Here is a 20,022-nt window from a genome sequence, read left to right on the forward strand (position 1 = left end):
GGTAATGGGGACAAGCTCCCACCACTTATTAGATGCTCCCAATGATGTGCGTGTCAAATAGTCTCTGACGACCAAGTCCAGCACCTGGCCTTCATGCGTGGTTTAGCCACTAAGTCTGGCAGAACCATTTCTACTGACAGGGGAAGGGACAACAGAAGGTTACTGGTGCCTTAAAACCAGTCACTTTGGGCAGGTGGGGCTCATCAGCTGTGGTTGGCAGCTCATCTAGGAGAAGGAAAACTCTGATCTCAGATCTCCGCTGCCTTGTGACTATACCCACTCACTGAGAAGGCTTTGGGAGTAAACCCCGAGGGATAAATCTGGAGCTGGAATATCTAAGGTAGTCCTATGTTGAGTTCAACGCTGACTGGCAACATCTGCGATTCTGCTGGTGCCAACTGTATTGGTCTCTGCCGTTCCTTTGGGTCCATCAGCTGTGTGGAGAGGGGGAGCCAACTACATGGGTAACAGCTTACTCTCCATATCACACTGCCCTGGCTTGCATATCTAAACAACTAGGACGCAACATCCATAGTTAAACGTGACCAATGGAGGCCTACAAGTTCAAAGTATCTTTAGGAAAAGTTCTAGTTCTTGATAAGAGACTATTTATATTTGATAACAATTCCTAGTCACAGTAACGTAAAGCCTCAAAAAGATATGGCAGGAATTACAGAGGGAAATATTAGCATCATATTAGAATGTGAAAATCCTGGGGATTTCCAGGATTAATTAGATGGGCAGAAAGTCTGCTTGCCTCTTATCTGAATGTGTACCCACTTTTTAGACAGTAGAACAACTCACTGTGCAAGAAACTTTCTGATCCATTAAGCCAGTGGCTTCAGGAGGCAGACTTTGCGATGGTGGATGGACATGAAAGTGCAAAGGCAATAGAGTCAAAGAGTTTTACAGCTTGGAAACAGACCCTTCAGCTCACCATCTGCCTATACCAACCATCATCTAAGAAACTCTCAGATAAGGGTGCCTTACATAGGAAAAGATGTGCTAGCATTAGAGAGGGTCCAGAGGTGATTCATGAGGATGAATCCAGCAATGAAAGGTTTAACGTATGAGCAGTGTTTAATGGCTCTGGGCCAGAACTTGCTGGAGTTTAGAAGAATGAGGGGGAATCTTATTGAATCCTACCAAATATTGAAACGTCTGGTTAAAGTGGATGTGGGAAGATACTTCCTATAGTGGGGGAAAGTCTCGGGCCAAAGGGCACAGCCTCGGTCTATAGAGTTTTCCCTTTAGAACAGAGGTGATCAGGAATCTCTTTAGCCAGAGGATAGTGAATCTATGAGATTTATTGCCCAGACGACTGTGGAAGCCAAGCCATTGATTATATTTAAAGGTTCACAGGTTCATTTTACTATCTAAGTATGCATGCAGAATACATCTCTGAGATTCGTCTTTTCCAGATAGCCATGAAATACCAAAAAGCCATGGATGTCTACTTGTAAACCCCAAACACCCAACCCCCCAGCACAAAAACTAACATATCGCCCACAATGGGGAAAAAGCAACGAGAACATCAAACCCCCAACCCCTCCCTCGCGCACAAAAAAACGAACAGATCGCCCACAAGGAAAAAACACCGAGAAGAACATCAGGACCCAAATCCCCAACTCCTCCCTCGCACAAAAACTAACATATCACCCACCCAGAAAATGTCAACAAGGGCATCAGACCCCCAAATCGGAGGGTCACAGGTTCTTGATTAGTCAGGGAGATGGCAGGAAAATGGGATTGAGAGGGATAAAGAATTATCCATGATAGAATAATAGAATAGTGGAAGACTCGATGGACTGAATGGCCTATGTTGCTCCTGTGTCTTATAGTCATATGGCCTTATCATGCCTATCTATACTAATCACATTTGCTTGCTTACCCTTCTATGCTTTGCTCATTCAAATACCTGTCAAGGTGCATCTTAAAAGTTGTTACTGTTCCTGCCCTCATCGCTGCCTCTGGTGGTTCGTTCCAGATTGTTGTGTGAAAGAATGTTACCACTTAGATCCTGTTTACACCTCCTCCCTCTCACCTTAAACCTATGATCTCCAGGTTTAAAACACCCCTACCATGGGAAACAGACTGTAGATATCCATCATGTCGATTTTAATAGTATTAAATACCTCTATCATGTCACTATGCCCTAGAAAAAACAGACCCAGCCTATCAAATTTCTCTTGGTAGGTCAAGTTCTCCAATCCAGGCAACATCCTTGTAAATTTTTTCTGCTCCCTTTCTAGCTGAATCAAAGTTCAAAAGTTCACAGTAAATTTATTAACGAAGTACATATATGTCACCACAATAAACACTGAGATTTATCTTCTTGTAGGTATACTCAAAAATCCATGCAATAATAACCATAACAGAATCAAAGAAAGACCACACCAACTTGGGTGTTTTACCAGTGTGCAAAAAACAACAAATTATGCAAATACTAAAAAAAAATGAATAAATAAGCAATAAGTATCGAGGACATGAGATGACAAGTACTTGAAAGTGAGCGCATAGGTTGTGGAAACATTTCAATGATGGGGGCAAGTGAAGATGTGCGGAGTTATCACCTTTGGTTTAAGAGCCTGATTGCTGAGAGGTAAAAACTGTTCCTGAACCTGGTGGTATGGGTTCTTAAACCCACTCTCTGCTCCACATTGATGAATGCAGTACTGTGCAAAAGTTTTAGGCACCCTAGCTTTTTATATGTGCCTAAGACTTTTGCACAGTACTATAGATTGATTGTATGTCCATGAAGTGACACTGTGTTGTACTTAAAATGACTGACAGGAAATAATAAAGTAGTGGTGAAATTAGTGGGTGGGCTTTCAAGAAAAGTTTATTAAAGTAATTCAGACTCTATATGACAGCCCTACAGCCAGAATTAAGATAAATGGGGACCTCTCTGACTCCTTCATCTTAGAGAGAGGCACTAGACAGGGATGCCCAATTTCTCCTCTCCTTTTTGCGCTATATATTGAACCGCTTGCCCAACTAATAAGACAGAGCGAAATCGTAAAAGGTATCAAGGTGGCAGGGATTGAACAGAAAATGGCGTTATTCGCAGATGATGTTTTGGTCTATCTGAGTGAACCAGAAAAATCATTTATAGGATTGTTTACACTGTTGGATGACTTTGGGAAAATATCAGGTTATAAAATAAATGTAAAGAAAACGCAGGTTATGTCCCTAAATTATACACCATCCAAAAAATTGCAGGATACGTACGATCTTAAGTGGGAAGCTAAATCATTAAAATATTTAGGAATAACCCTGCCGAAGGATCTTTCAACACTGTCACAGGTAAATTATGGGCCATTAATCTCAGAGATAAAAGCAGATATGCATAGATGGAATCTTATCCCCTTTTTAAGTTTAAATTCAAGGATAAATACTATAAAAATGAATATTCTTCCTCGGTTATGTATCTTTTCCGTACTTTACCAGTGGAGGTGGATGATAATCAATTCAGGGAATGGGACAAATGGATTTCCTGCTTCATTTGGCAAGGAAAGAAACCTAGAATTCGATATAACACCTTACAGTTAGGGAAGGAAGGAGGAGGTATGGTTCTTCCTTGCCTGAGAAATTATTTTTATGCCTCACAGATAACCCTTCTGTTATATTGGTGTAATAGGGAATATAAGGCTAGATGGAAGGAAATAGAATTTGGATTAGTTGACAGTTTTCCTCTACAGGCCTCAATAGCTGACAAAGGATTGATGGCCCAGTTGGAAAAATTTAAAAACAGTTGGATAAATCTTACATTAAAAGTATGGCAGAAGGTGGTTAATTCATGTGGAATTAATAACATGTTAAAATGCTTTAAATGATGTGCATAGATACCGAATTCCTTCCCAACAGAGGAGATAAAAGATTTGAGCTATGGATAAAGAAAGGTCTTACAACCTACCTCTCATTTATAGATAAAAAAGTATTACAAAGTTTCCAAATCCTGCAGGACAAACATGGCCTAGAACATAATGACTTTTTTAGGTACCTTCAAGTACGAAACTATGTTAACCAGAGTTGTAAATATACAGACCTATCAACAGTAGAATTAGAATTTTTCAAGATTCTGAATTCGGCTTGCAGTTCAATACCTAGTAAATCAGTTTCTCGATTATATAATGCACTCTCCCATGCTAAAAATGTAAATACACTGTATATTAAAGAGAAGTGGGAGAAAGAAGCGGGGTTGGTACTTTCAGAGGAGGCTTGGGGGAAAATCTGCAGCTTTCAATGGTCCTTGACTAATTCTTTGACTTAGAGAGAACATTGTTGGAAAAACATTATAAGATACTTCAAGACCCCATATCAGGAAAAATATAAAGATACAAATGTGATGTGTTGGAGAAGGTGCGGCTCCAAGGAGGCAAATCATTTTCATATTTTCTGGGATTGCCCTAAATTAAGTCTATATTGGGAAGGTATTCATAGAACATTAGTTAAGGTACTTAGGTCCCAGATACCTCTGAACTTTGAGACGCTCTATTTGGGGCATGTATTGTTTCTTGAACAGAAGGAAGATATAAAGTTGCTGCAGGCCCTCTTAGCGGCAAGTAAGAAATCAATCACTAGAAAATGGCTAAATCCAATACCACCTACATTAGAAGATTGGTACGAAATTATCTTGGAAATATTTAAAATGGAAAAGTTGACTTACTCCCTGAGAATTCAAAAAGAAAAATTTTTATCAAATCTGGAATAAATGGATTGAATATATAATCCCAATGCGAGCAGACTTTAGATGACTCTCCTAATGATTTATACTGCTCTTCTCATCAACACAGTAATATTGCTAACGTAAGCACCCCTAGCCTAAATGTCTTTTTTTTTTGTTTTCTTTTGGAAAATAGAGAAGTAACACTAGTAAAGGGAAGGATTTGGGAAAGGGATAAAAAAATGAAAAAATTAAGTAAATAAGTACATAGGGATTGGATAATTATGTCTGCGGGCAGGAGCAAGCACGAACAAATTAGGATATAAACACCTACAATGGTTGTTACATAGGCTTATATACAACATTTTGGACCAGTGGAAATGGTCCAGAAGGGTTATATGGAAACTATTATTACCATTTTTCTTAACAACTAATACCATTACTTAGCCTAATAGGTTAGATTTACCACAGTACATAATTATCTATTTAAGTGTTTATTTTCCTTTTATATCATCTCAATGTGTACTTAAGAATGTATAAATAATTGTAGTTTTATACATATAAAAAAATGGAAAAGGTTATATGTGTGAAAAAAGTACATGATATTTGTGAATTCCTTATCCAAATAAAAATAAAATTAAAAAAAAAAGAAGAAATTAGTGGGTGGAGGTGTTGATCAGTCTTACTGCTTGGGTTAAAGCAGCTGTTTTTGAGTCTGATGGTCCTGGTGTGGATGCTACGTAGCTGCCCCCGGACAGCAGTGGCACAAACAGTCCATGAGTGGGTTGGGTGAGATCCATCATGATGTTACTGGTCCTTTCCCAGAACCTTTCTCTACATATGTCCTTGATAGCGGTTAGGCTGGTGCTGGTATTGTGTTATAAAATAAAATTTGACACAACGCCAAGAGAAGGAAGCAGAGAAATTTAGGTAAGAAATGCTATTGATGTGCTTCGCAGCAGAAGGCATTGCTACCAGGATTGGGGGGGGGGGGTTAAAATCAATTTTTTTGAGGTGCTGGGTCTGGAAGAACACAGTTCATATGGAAGATTGCAGGTGACTATCACAATACAGATTCTGAACACAAGGATGGGAGTATTTAAATTAAAGTGCAACACACACAAAATGCTGGAAGAACTCAGCAGATCAGGCATCCTCTATGCAAAAGAATAAACATCACCGAAAGGAAGGGGAAGACGTCAGGCGGAGGGAGAGGAAGGAGGAGAAGCTGGGAGGTGCCAGGTGAAGCGAGGTGTGCGGGAAAAGTAAAAGGCTGGAGAAGAATTAAATTGGGGTGTTGCTTCGCTGTAATTAAACACATTCTGAAGTCCTTCTGTTCTAGGCACTGCTATGGTTGATTCAAGACCCTGCTCAGGGTAATAAATACTTTGTCCACTCATTCCTAGAACACTAAACAAATCAGATTTATTCTGACACATGCTTTTTGCTGATTACTCTTTAATTGTATCTTGTTGAAAAAGGAAAACTTCACATGATTCAAACTACCAAGTCATTTGGTAAAGTACTAGAACCAGACCATTAGATGATAATTACTGTCCCAACCAACTATCTACATTACTTTGCAAAAGTCTTAGGCACATACATATAGCTGGGGTGCCTAACATTTTTCCACAGTACTGTAGTAATTTTGTGTATTGCACTATTCTACTACCACAATGAAAAAGACAAATTTCATGACATATGTGAGTGATGATAAACCTGATTCTGATATGGGTTTCTATTGCGGGCTGAGGGTGGGGAGGGAGGAGAGACATTCTGTAATGATCAATAAATGAATTGTTTGGGATCAAATGACCTTACCTGGTGTCTCAGGGCTGGGTGTGTCTGCACCTGTGGGGGGGGGGCGGGGGGGGCGTGTCTAGCCATCCCCCCCCACCGGCACTTCTTCTCTGCCAACAATCCCATGTCCTCCCTCACCATTCCCAACATGCTTTGCTCCCACCAGATTTACAAACTCACTCTCATTGATAAATACAGGACTGTGAAAAAACCTTAAGCACCTAAGCTATGTATATGTGTGTATATATATATATATGTGTGTGTGTGTGTGTGTGTGTGTGTGTGTGTATGTGTGTGTGTGTGTATATAGTGTATATATATATGTGTGTGTGTGTGTGTGTGTGTGTCTAAGGCATTTTGCACTGTACTGAAGATATACTGAGTACTTTAAACTAATCATTTTAAAACAAATTACAAGTTACTCTTACATTTATGTAGTTCGAATGATAAAGGTGGAAACTGACCTTTAAGCCTTTTAAGACTTGGTATACCAGAAACTGAATCCGATCTTCAGTCAGTCTCTCATGTTTCATTAGTTTGCTGAGGTCTGTTCCCATAAACGGCATGACCAAGTATCTGCCAAGCAAAATAAAATTATAAACGTAGCATCAATATAAAACAGTGTAGGAACCATGTATCTATTTTCTGTCCTTCTGTATTGTATTTTGTGTTGCATGTTTATCATGGGTAATTTGTCTCGTGTGTTGGGGCCTGATGGAAGCGAATTAGCATAGTTACACACCCAAAAACCCATGAACACTATCTCACTACACTTTCCATTTATATTTTTTGCACTCCTTATTTAATTTAACTATTTAATATTAATATACTTACTGTAATTCACATTTTATTATTATTATGTACCGCATTGTTCTGCTGCCACAAAGACAACAAATTTCATGATACATGCCGGTGATATTAAACCTGATTCTGATTCATGCTTTGTTTCTAGTTCAGTTTAGTCAAGTTGAGAATGAGAGCCAGGGACGATATATTTTGCTGAGTGCTAATTTTAGCTTGAGACCACTATTAAGAATGTTAATTTCTTTATTATGCTAATGCTTAAGATCGCTAACTTTGCTCTTTGATCACTTAGTACCATTATATCGTTATAAGATTTTCACCTTTGTTGGTTTCTTAATAACAAATCCAATGTACTTTCTTCAACTTTGGAACTTTGTTATTGTGGAAGGTGCGTCATACAGTGTCAACTCCCGTGTTTAGTCTTTGAGCGGTTTCAATTAACTGCAACAAATAGGTCAGGGGTTCCTGTACCCAACCACTGTCAGGTTTTGAGTATCAATATCTGAGGAGCTCAAGGGGTCTTTTCTCCCCGAGCCATGTCCCAGTCCAGCGGTTCCCAACCAAGGGTCCACTGAACCCTTGTTTAATGGCAGGTAGGGGTCCATCGCATAAAAATGGTTGGGAGCCTCTGTCCTAGTCACAGCACGGGATAAATTAAGTAGTTGCTTTAGACTGGGAGACTTTAGGTGTAAAAGAAACTTCTAAAAATGGAGCTAATGTGCAGGAAATTGAAATTTCGAAACATGTCATATCAATTCTATTTTTTCAAAGCTTTCTAATTCAGAGTTCAATACAGATTCATTGTTTGTGAGTCAATTTTTGATGGATCAAACTTTCATTTTATTAATTTATCGCCAGCATATTTACTTGACAGAAAATAACTTGTTTTGTTTTAATAATATTATTGTATCTCACAGGATAAAATTTGATAAGAATGTTAACTTTACAGTTGAGGGTAATTTTGCATTAAACAGAATCAAGCCCAATGTGTAAAACACTCGTACAGGATGCAATAATCAATAGATAATCTAATGATTCTGGTATTTATCCAAATCATAAGACCATAAGACATACAGTACTGTGCAAAAGTCTTAGGCACATATATCTAGCCAGGGTGTCGAATACGTTTGCACAGTACTGTAGTAATTTTATGCATTGCACTGAACTGCTGCCGCAAAAATAAACAATGACATATGTGAGTGATGATAAACCTGATTCTGATATGGGTCTCTATTGTGGACTGGGAGTGGGAAGGGGGCAGGGAATCATGGTTGGGAAAAGGGGAAGGGAGAGGCAAGGATGCGGGATGCGGGAAGAACCAGCAAGATATTCTGTAATGATCATTAAACCAATAAATCAATAGACCTTGCTAGGTGTCCCAGGGCTGGGTGTGTCTGCACCTGTGCCTGGCACTCCTTCTCTGCCACCTGTCCCACACCCCTCCTGTGATGTTCCACCTTTGCCTCTTCCAATATCTGTTGCTCCCGGCAGATAGTCGGCAGGAGGAGAAGATGGCGGCTCAACGCAGCGCGCACGACCTCTCCGGTGATGAATAGCTGTTACCTGTCAAGTAGGAGGCTGTGCACAATTCTGATTTGATGGAGGCAGACGTGAGAGCACGGAGGAACACCTGGTGAAACTTCTGAAATGCCTGTTTCGCTGCCACCGCTACTGTGTGATCCGAGATCTCCAGAGGGGAAGGCCCCGAATCCTTGGCTTTGCCTGTTGCTCGGCGGCCGCGGCTGGGGTCGAAGCGCTCGGCAGAGATTGTGCTCGGTGCTTGGTGTCAGAGGGCTGGTCGGAGGCTCGAAGTTTTCGGACGGACTCAGAGTCGGACTGTGGTCGGGTGCTTCCAGGATGCTGCATCGGCAAGTTTGCGGCGCTGGAAGCTCATGGCAGGGAGAGTTTCTCCCTTCAACCGTCTGCGTGAGATGCTGGGGCTATCAGGACTTTGAGACTTTTTTTTACCGTGCCTATGGTCTGCTCTTATCAAATTACGGTATTGCTTTGCATTGTTATAATTATGTGTTTTTTGTCAGTTTTAGTCTTGGTCTGTCTTGTGTTTCTGTGATATCGTACTGGAATTGTATCATTGTATCATTTTTTAATGCATGCATTTCTAAATGACAAAAAAACGAGGACTGAGTGTCCTCATAATCTAATCTAATCTAATCTAATTTACAAACTTGATTTCCGCTCCACGTTGACAAATACAGTACTGTGCGAAAGTCTTAGATTTCCAGCATCCACAGATTTTCTCTCGTATGTGATGTATTTATACTATCTGTGCTTCAAGTTACTACTCTGTTAGAATTGTAACAATAAAAATAGAATGGAATTTGGTAGCTTTTTGTTAATAAACCGCCAGCACGCTGAGCACCAACGCTATAATAGGCATTTACAAAACAAGTATTTAAAGTGGCCATGCAGTTTTCAAGCCATGTAAAAAGTTCCTGCTGAGAGCAATGGTTGGTCCATACAGTTATAAAAAAATGAGAGGGAACGTTACTGGGCTGGCCTTAAATGGTCTGCTCAGCAAAGTACAAATTACTCATTGGGATTGCAGAGGGCATCAGATGAGGTGCTTCCAGTGACTTGAAAAAATATTCAACCGTATATATACACCATATATATGTGTGTGTGTGTGTGTGTGTGTGTGTGTGCGTGTGCGTGTGTGTGTGCGCCGAAGATATTTGCAAAGTACTGTAGAAGCAGAAATAGGCCACTCAGCCCATTGAATATTTTTTCAAGTCACTGGAAGCACCTCATCTGATGCCCTCTGCAATCCCAATGAGTAATTTGTACTTTGCTGAGCAGACCATTTAAGGCCAGCCCAGTAACGTTCCATCTCATTTTTTTATAACTGTATGGACCGACCATTGCTCTCAGCAGGAACTTTTTACATGGCTTGAAAACTGCATGGCCACTTTAAATACTTGTTTTGTAAATGCCTATTATAGCGTTGGTGCTCAGCGTGCTGGCGGTTTATTAACAAAAAGCTACCAAATTCCATTCTATTTTTATTGTTACAATTCTAACAGAGTAGTAACTTGAAGCACAGATAGTATAAATACATCACATACTAGAGAAAATCTGTGGATGCTGGAAATCCCAGCAACACACACAAAATGCTGGAGGAACTCAGCAGGCCAGATAGCATCTAAGAAAAGAATACAGTCGATGTTTCAGGCCGAAACCCTTTGGCAGGACTGTATAAATACATTGAAGCTCTAAAATGTTTCAAAGTAAAGGTTGTGGTATGTTTATTATTTAGAAAACTTATAGATTATATTCATTAACACAATTAATTACAGGGTATTTCACAATTATATTAACATATATTTCAAAATTATATTACCATAATTCCAAGATTACATTAACATTACATAAAAGAAAATTCCACCACTGCGTGGCAACAAAGGCTATGTGCACGGGAGCATTTCAGTTACTGCATGGTTGCGCATCTGCACAGCTTAGAGGGAACAATGCAGCCCAGTCAGATAGGGATCATCAACTGTGGTCTATGTCGGGGCTGACTCCAAAAGGATATCAATGATGTCAAGATCATACACTCATTTCCTGAGGGCAATTTCTGGCCAATACGCCAGAGTAGTATAGCAGTTAGCGCGACACTATTAGAACTCTGGACATTGGAGTTTGGAGTTCAATCCTAGCGTCCTCTGTGGGGAGTCCCTGTATGTCTTCCCCGTGGAAGGTGTGGGTTTTCTCCGGGTCCTCCAGTTTCTTCCCAAAATCCAAAGACGTACCGGGTAGGTGAATTGGTCATTGTAAACTGTCCCGTGATTAGGTCTGGGTTAAATCGGGATTGTTGGGGGTTGCTGGGCGGTGTGGCTCGAAGGACCAGAAGAGCCTAGTCCACAGGATATCTCTAAATAAGTGTGACTCAGAGCCATCCTGCCTGCCCACCTGACACCCTGCCAGAAATGCTGTTTGTCCATGAACAACTGGTTTATGAAAACCTCCCACTATAACCCCCCTCAGCGCTTTCACATGTCAGAAAATTGATTGCAGAGTCCTTCTTCAATTATCCTTGGATCGTTTGTATGCATCCAATATAACCTGATAGAATTATTATCCCAGACTTTCTGAGTCTTCTGTTTTGCAAAGCAGCCTGTGTACCTCCACCCCATCTATGTACCACTTTTGCTTCACTTTTTTTCCTAGAAAGATCATCGGATCACACTCTAACACAAAAATGGGACCTCTTGGCCCACTTCGCTCACGCTGGCTGTGGTGCCCACCTACACTAAATCCACTTGTCCACGTTAGGCCCGTCTCTCCCTCAGCTTTTCCTATCTAATTGCCTTAGCTAGTTGTAATGATCTGACTGCAGGCTGCAGGGGGATGTGCTGGGACACACACTGAAGGTTGGTGTTCTGCAATGACACGGCAAGGGCTCGTTGGGGAAGGACCACAGTGAGGGGTTCTTCTCCTACTAGAGAGGGAGGGGCTGGCTGGGGTAGGAAGCCCCTCGATTATCCCACCCCAGAGGGCCACGTGAGTGGCAACAAAGTTCAAAGCCGGAAGTACATTTATTATCAATGTATGTATGCACTACACAACCTTGGGATTCACCTTCTTGCAGGCAGCCACAAAATAAAGAACCCTTTTATAAAAAAGATCGTCAAACACTCCATGTGCTACAACAGAGCTATTAATGTGTTTGAATGTAATAGAACTGTACAGAAAGCATTGACCATGTATGTAAAGAATGAAAAAGGCATGGAACAGTTTATTCGTGTAAGTAATTTATTATGAATAAAGTTTACTTTGTTTTAAAAAAATCTCTGCCTCTGCTGGTTTCTCCAGCCATTCCTTCCAGATGACTAACACCAACCATGTGAAAAACTTACCCCTCAGATCTTCTTTAATTACCTCCCCTCTTAATTAAATGTCTGCCCTCTAGTTTTAGATTCCTTTGCCTTGGAAAAAGATTCTAAAATCCTATTTTATGAATCTACATGTTTTTCTTTCCATGACTCAGTAGCCCAGAGGTGGCATCCATCATTAAGGACCTCCATCACCCAGGACATGCCCTCTTCTCATTGCTACCATGAGGGAGGAGGTACAGGAGCCTGAAGACACACACTCAGCAATTCAGGAACAGCTTCTTCCCCTCTACCATCAGATGTCTGAATGGACAATGAACCCATGAACACTACCTCAGTATTTTCCCCCTGCTTTTGTACTGCTATTTAATTATAAGGCACTCCTTCCCTCTGCTAGCCTTGGGCAAGCTGTAGCACTTGTTTAGATCCCCACCCCTCCCGATCAGGGTCACGTGAAGCCATGGGAGCAGGTCATATGAGCAGCTGGTGCATGTCACAAGTCCTGGTTATGCGACCACTGATACCAGGCAGAAGAATATTGATAATGGCTGGAGTCACTTGTCTTGTAAAGACACTGCCCAGAAGAAGGCAACGGCAAATCACTTCTGTAGAAACACTTGCCAAGAATAATCAAGGTCGTAGGCCATGATCACCCACGTCATATGACACAGCGCATAATGATGGTGATAAAAGGAAGTGACCTAGTCCAGTTCAACAGGATCCTGTCCCTACATTGCATTTTGCCAGTTCCTCTTTGTAAGCACTTATTGAACGGATGCCAAGCCGATGAGTTGTGCGGTGGAGCAGCCTGACAGCCATATCAACTGAACGCTTTCCCATCGAGAACAAAGAAAGAAATTGTAAATGCCTACATGGTTTGCAATTTTAATTAATAATCAACAGAACACAAATGTAATTTACATTTCTGGATATACCGTACTGTGCAAAAGTCTTAGGTACATGTATATAGTTAGGGAGCCTAAGACTTTTGCACAGTACTGTAGTAATTTCATGTAATGCACTGTACTGCTGCCACAAAAAAAAACAAATTTCTTGACATATGTGAGTGACGATAAACCTGATTCTGATACGGGTCTCTATTGAGGACTGAGAGTGGGAAGGGGGCAGGGAGAGGGGAACTATATTTGGGTAAAGGGGAAGGGAGAGGGGATGGAATGGGAAGCACCAGAGAGACATTCTGTAGTGATCAATACACCAATTGTTTGGAATCAAATGAATTTGCCTGGTGTGTCAGGCCTGGGTGTGTCTGTACCTGCACCGCCCCCCATCCCTAGGGCTCCTTCTCTGCCACCTATCTCACACCCCTCCCATGGCACTCTACTCTCACCATTCCCAACATCATTTGCTCCCACCAGATTTACAAACTCGCTCTCAGTTCCATGTGACAAACACAGTACTGTGCTAAAGTCCTCAGCACACATATACAGTATGCATATAGCTAGGGTGGCCAAGACTTTTGCACAGTACTGTAGTAATTTTCTGTATTGCATTGTATTGGTGCCACAATAAAAGAGCTATAAAAAAGCATGACATACAGTGCCAGTAAAATGTATTCACTCCCTCCTAGAAGTTTTCATGTTTTATTGTTTTACAACATTGAATCACTATGGATTTAATTTGTTTCTTTTTTGACAATGATCAACAGAAAAAGACTCTTTCGTATTAAAGCGAAAACAGATCTCTACAAAGTGATCTAAGTTAACTACAAATATAAAACACAAAATAATTGTTCCAAAAGTATTCACCCACTTTAATATGACACACCAAATCATCACTGGTGCAACCAATTCATTTGAGAAGTCCTAGTTATATATAAACCTGTGTGCAATCAAGGTGTTTCAATTGATTGTAGTAAGAACTGGCCTGCTGAGTTCCTCCAGCATTTTGAGTCCGTTGCTTGGATTTCCAGCATCTGCCGATTTTCTTTTGTTCGTGATTTGATTACTACACTGTGAAATCTCTTCCAGGGATGCCTGCCCTGAAGTTTAAATCTTCTCTTCGACGGGAGTTCAGTGAAACCCTCTCTTACTGCTCCCCCTCTGTGATCTCCGCTGCCCTCCAACTCTTGGACCACGTGCTCACCCAGACCCGCTACTGCAGCCACATGTCCTTCCTGGGAACATGTCTTTGCCGCCATCTTGTGCCACATCGCTTCCTGAACCGTTTTCAAGCCTCTCGATTCGGTCCCTCTGAGGACCTCAGGAACTCACATTCAATTGGCTGCTTCTCCCACTGCGTCCTGCACACCATGCTTTCTGCCATGAGGAGGTACCTGGCGTCGCCAGGCCAGTCACTTCCACACTTCGGGATTCTCTCTGCACCGCCTGCAATGGACACGAGTCCTGCAGACGGGTCTCGGCCCAAAGCATCGACTGTTTACTCTTTTCCACAGATGCTGCCTGGCCTGTTGAGTTCCTCCAGCATTTTGTGTGTGTAGCTTAGATTTCCAGCATCTGCAGATTTCCTCTTGATTGTATTTTTCATCTGTTGGTTCAGGGACGTGGGCATTACTGGTAAGAGCAATATTTGTTGCCATTGTTATTGCCCTGGTTGTATCATGGTTTGGTATGGTAACCTACTAACCCGTATGTCTTTGGACTGTGGGAGGAAACCAGAGCACCTGGAGGAAACCCACATGGTCAAGGGGAGAACGTACAAACTCCTTACAGATAGTGGCAGAATTTGAATGCACAGGAATGTAAGAAGCTACAGAAAGACCAATGTCCTTGGAGGGAAAATCCTACAAAAAGTAGTGGATACAGGCCTATCCATCACGGTAAAGCCCTCCCGACCACTGAGCACATCTACATGAAACGCTGTTGCAGGAAAGCAGCATTCATCATCAGGGACCCCCACGACATGCCCTCTCCTCGCTGATGCCATCGGGAAAAAGGTTCAAGAGCCTTAGGACTCTCACCACCAGGTTCAGGAACAGTTATTACCCCTTGTTGCACCGTGGATGAAATCACTGGAGAGACAGAGCCACTGGTAGATACAAAGCAGCTTCTTTATTCGACACAACAAGGTACAGCAGGCATCTTACTGACGGAGACACTTTCCGCAGAAAGGTCTGCCTCTCAATGTGGACTCAATATTTATATGCTAAACACAAAAGCAATCGCTACTTAAAAAGTTATAGACAATGCATAGACAATGCTTCCTATTGAAGCTACATACAAAATATCACACCATCCTTTCCTTCCAACACCAACATATCTGGGTTGGTATCCACAGCCTTTAGGAATGCAAGTTAAGTCCACAATACATTTATTTGGCATTTCCCATGCTAACATAGAAAATAATTAATATTTATAATGTATAAATAATACTGTCTTCGAAACTACAGCATCAGGTCAAACTACAGCATCTGGTCAAACTACAGCATCAGGTCAAACTACAGCATCTGGTCAAACTACAGCATCTGGTCAAACTACAGCATCAGGTCAAACTACAGCATCTGGTCAAACTACAGCATCAGGTCAAACTACGGCATCAGGTCAAACTACAGCATCAGAAGCTTCTGGTATTCACACCTTTTTAGGAAGCGCATTGTTGTGGACTCAATCCACAGTATTTTGTCAAATAGAAGTCTGGTGGCCAAAGTCATTTAAGTGTAAACAAATCATCTACCCAAAAAAAAACTCACTCTAACACCCCTCAACCATCAGGCTCTTGAACCAGAGGGGACAAGTTCACTTGCCCCATCACTGAAATGGTCCCAAAACCAATGGACTCACATTCAAGGACTCTTCATCTCATGTTCTCGATATTTATTGCTTATTTATTTATTATTACAATTATTTCTTTATTTTTGTATTTGCAGTTTGTTGTCTTTTACACACTGGTTAAACAGCCAGTTGGTGCCGTCTTTCATTGATTCTGTTGTGGTTATTATTCTATCACGGATTTATTGAGTATGCCCGCAAGAAAATGAATCCTAGGGTTGTATATGGTAACATATATGTACTTTGATAATAAATTTACTTTGAACTTTGATGTACTTGTGCAGATGACTATAGACTCGACTTTACCTTTCCCTTTGAACTACGTGGATTACTGACACCCTTTGGAAGCCAGTTAACGCTGTTGAGAATTTGGAGTTATCACCAGGACAAAGGTAAGACTGGCAGACGTGAGTCCTTAAAGGACATCAATGAGCAGGTGGTTTTGTGGTTTTCGTTCATGAGGCTGTCTTTTTCACAGACTACTTAATTAAACAAATTTTAATTCTCCAGCTGTCAAATTCATGTCTGTTCAGCGTCTATGTGACTTGTTTTGACTCGTAGTTCGATGTGCTGCCTATTAATTACTTTGGAAGAGAGCAACACCAGATGGCTTCATTAACACTTACCTAAGGGTAAAGGCTAGGGAGACTTAGATCTCGAGAATGGAGTGCCCGGGATAGTGCGATAGAGATAAAGATGCAGACAGAAGATTTTGGTTACGTGTGTAGAATGGAGTTTTTAATTCTATCAGAAATCCTGTTGTTTTCTGGAACTTCAAGTTAAGATGGTGCTAGCGAACGTGTATGATAGCTTCTGGTCATCAAAAAGCTAAAAATCACTAAAAATACCTTTTCTGAGGTAAATTGTGTTAAATTATCAACACAAACAGCGAAGGGGTGAGCAATGGCGAGGCGGATTTGAGGGATGAGAAGAGATAATGTGTGGCAGAATCATTCTGGATGGAGGTCCAATGCCTGTACAACTGTCCCAGGAGTGAATTTGGATTGATCTGGGCGCCAAAAGGAGAAGTCGGGGCCTGGGCAGAGAACATTTGGTACTCGTTCAACTGGCCCATGAGTGAGGTTGGATCACTCTGGGTGCCAAGCTGCTCTGAAGAGCTCGGGCTGGGCGACAGAATCTGGACCTGGAGTGAGTCACTGGGCAGCGTGGTCTAGGCCCAGGGCCTTTCACAGCAGTAGTGCCTGGGTCCTAGTGGAAGGGACAATGCGCTGTTTAGACAATTTAAACACAGGCCCAAATTGGAGTTGAGAGCCAATTTCACTCGCCCTCCGTGATCTTCACACCTCTCTCCAGGGCGCTGGAGCCTTTCGCTGTTCCATCATTGGGTCAATTTAAGCACCGGCCCAGATGGACTGAAAGGACAGGATGTCAGTCAGGAAGAAAGCCAATTTCGCTTGTTTCTCTGCTGTAGTCATCTCCATGGTGCAGAGGCTACGAAGACTGCCCTGGCTGCTGTGCTCCATGCCCACTAATATGATGAACTGATTAGCGAGGCTTTCAGCCAACTCTGGGCTGCTTCAGTGTTCGGATCTAAAGATTAAGTTTTGGTTCAGAGTATTGTTGTTCATTTCAATTGTTTGCATGAATCTTTTTTTCTTTGTCTTACGCATCGAGTGTTGGTCTTTTATTTTTATTCTTACTCTTTTTTTCTCTAATTGGGTTCTTTTGGGCTTTTTGCTTTGTGGCTACCTGTGAGCAAGCAAATCTCAAGGTTGTATAATTTATACGTTCTTTAATAATAAATGAATCTTGAATCTTAAACCCTTCAGAGACTTTCCTCCGTTAGTGTTAGGCATCACCTGGAGGTAGCGATTCATTTACATTGTAAGGGCCAATTTAAATTATGAGGCATAAGGCTGTAGGAATTATTTTGATTGAAACTTGGCGCCATGATAGTGTAGTGGTTAGCGCCATGCTATTCCTGCTCAAGGCATCAGAGTCCAGAGTTCAATCCCAGTGTCAGTCTCTGTATGGACGGACGTCCCTGTGGAATGCATGCTGCTCTCCGGGTGCTCGAGTTTCCTCCCACAGTCCAAAGACGTACTGGGTAGGTTAACTGGTCACTGAAGATTGTCCTGTGATTGGGTTAGGGTTAACTGGTTTGTTGGGGGTTCAACACGGTGTGGCCCAATGGGCCGTAGGGCCGATTCCACATGTGTTTTTAAATATATTTTTTTAATGGAAACTTGGTAGGATAGTGAGCCTCTACATGAGTGAACAAAAAAAGTCAAATTTGCATAAGTTAAATAATTTGCTCACCGCAGCTGGATAAGATCTTGCACATTCACAATATGCAAAATAATGCAAAATTATCCAGGTTCCTCAAGATTGTTGTAGCCGGGTGGAGTTATTGTGGATAAGCTCCCACTGCCTATTAAGTGCTCCCAATGGTGTGTGCCTCAAATAGCCTCTGACAACAAAGTCCAGCTCCTGGCCTTCACATGTGGCTTAGCTTCTAAACCTGGTGGAACCATTTCTACTGACAGGAGGAGGGGAAAAGGCAGGATACTGGTGACTTAAAACCAGTCGCTTCGGGCAGATGGGACACATCAGGCACAGTTGGCAGGTCTTCTAGCAGAAGGAAGTCTCTGATCTCAAACCTCCGCTGCCTTACGGCTATACTCACTCGTGGGGAAGGCTTCGGGAGTGAACCCCGAGGAAAGTTCCGGAGCTGGAGTCCCTAAGGCAGTTCAACGTTGAGTTCAACGCTGATTAGCAACTCCTGTGACATGACTGGTCCCAAATTGTACAGGTCTCTGCCGTTCCTTTGGATCCGTCAGTTGAGCGGAGGGGGGAGACTGATACATGGGCAGCAGCATGCACAGTCAGAATCAGATTCAGGTTTACTATCAGTGGCAAATTTGTGAAATCTGTTGTCTTTGTGGCAGCAGTACAATGCAATGCATAATAATACAGGAAAAAAGTGAATTACAGTTAAGATTCAAGATTCAAGATTCAAAAAACTTTATTGTTATTCTAACCATACATCAACTCTGCAGGGCAGAATGAGACAGTATTTCTCAGAGGCAGTGCAATCATAACATAACAAACGCAACACTAAATAATAAACATAACAATAAATAGTAAAACACAACAGCCACATGTCAGTTAAAATCAGTTATAAGTGTCCAGTGCAAGTTAAAAGTGTCCACAGCAGAGTCAGGTAGAGCAGCTATTTAGCAGTCTGACTGCCTGTGGGAGGAAGCTGTTTAGTAGCCTTGTGGTTTTAGTTTTGATGCTCCTGTAACGTTTGCCTGATGGCAGAAGAACAAACAGTTCATGGAGAGGGTGTGAGGGGTCTTTAATGATGTACCGTGACTTCTGGAGGCATGGACTCTGAAAGAGGTCTTGGACAGAAGGTAGGGAGACCCTAATAACCTTCTCTGCTCCCCTAACCACCCTCTGCAAGACTTTTACGTCGACAGCACTGCAGCTGGAGTACCAGGTTATGATGCAAAAGGTCAGCACACTCTCAACCACGCCTCTGTAGAATGTAGTTAAGATGTTAGTGGGGAGTGAAGTATATATACTAGATAGTTAAATTAGTAATGCAATAATTTAAAACAAGTAGTGAGGTATTCATGGGTTCAATGTCCATTCAGAAACCTGATGTCCCCTGGCTTGTGTAGTGGCTTGCCTGTCACGTGGACAGCCGGGACATAATGTCTGTGCTCGGCCCTGACCAACGGAAGCCTCAAAATTATGTAAATTGCTTTCATTTAGCAGTAACATGTTTTTTTTTGAGGTATTGGGTTGTATCTCAAATAGGGGTGAGCCAGGAAGGTAGGAAGTTAGAGAGCCTAGCAACATAGTGTCATGACAACAACCTCAATATCAGCGAAACAGAAGAGCTGGTCATTGATTTCAGGAAGGGGGACAGTGCGGACAGTGTGCATGATTCTGTCTACATCAACTGTGTTTAGCTTGAGAGTTGACAGCTGCAAATTCCTAGGAGCGAACATCACCTATGGCCTGTGTTCTACATGGATTTCATAGTCAAGAAAGCTCACCAACGCCTCTACCTCCTCAGGAGGCTCAAGAAATTTGGCAAGCCTGCTGCTGTACCAGGAGGATATTACCGGGGTTTTCTGCATTTTGGATATAGATATGGATTTGGACAATAGTCTATGGACTT

At 41.8% G+C, this 20,022-nt stretch overlaps 1 protein-coding gene across 1 annotated transcript in view; it reads right to left on the reverse strand.

Annotated features, from left to right (window-relative positions):
* The window catches only part of mapk12a (mitogen-activated protein kinase 12a), a 110,867-nt gene that overhangs the window by 44,147 nt on the left and 46,698 nt on the right, over positions 1-20,022 (reverse strand). The window contains exon 4 of the mRNA XM_063072623.1: positions 6,931-7,042. Coding sequence (XP_062928693.1) covers positions 6,931-7,042 — 112 coding nt within the window. The remainder of the gene's footprint in view (positions 1-6,930; positions 7,043-20,022) is intronic.

The sequence above is a fragment of the Mobula hypostoma genome, chromosome 20 (genome assembly GCF_963921235.1).
Source record: "Mobula hypostoma chromosome 20, sMobHyp1.1, whole genome shotgun sequence".
NCBI classification, from domain to species: Eukaryota; Metazoa; Chordata; class Chondrichthyes; order Myliobatiformes; family Myliobatidae; genus Mobula; species Mobula hypostoma.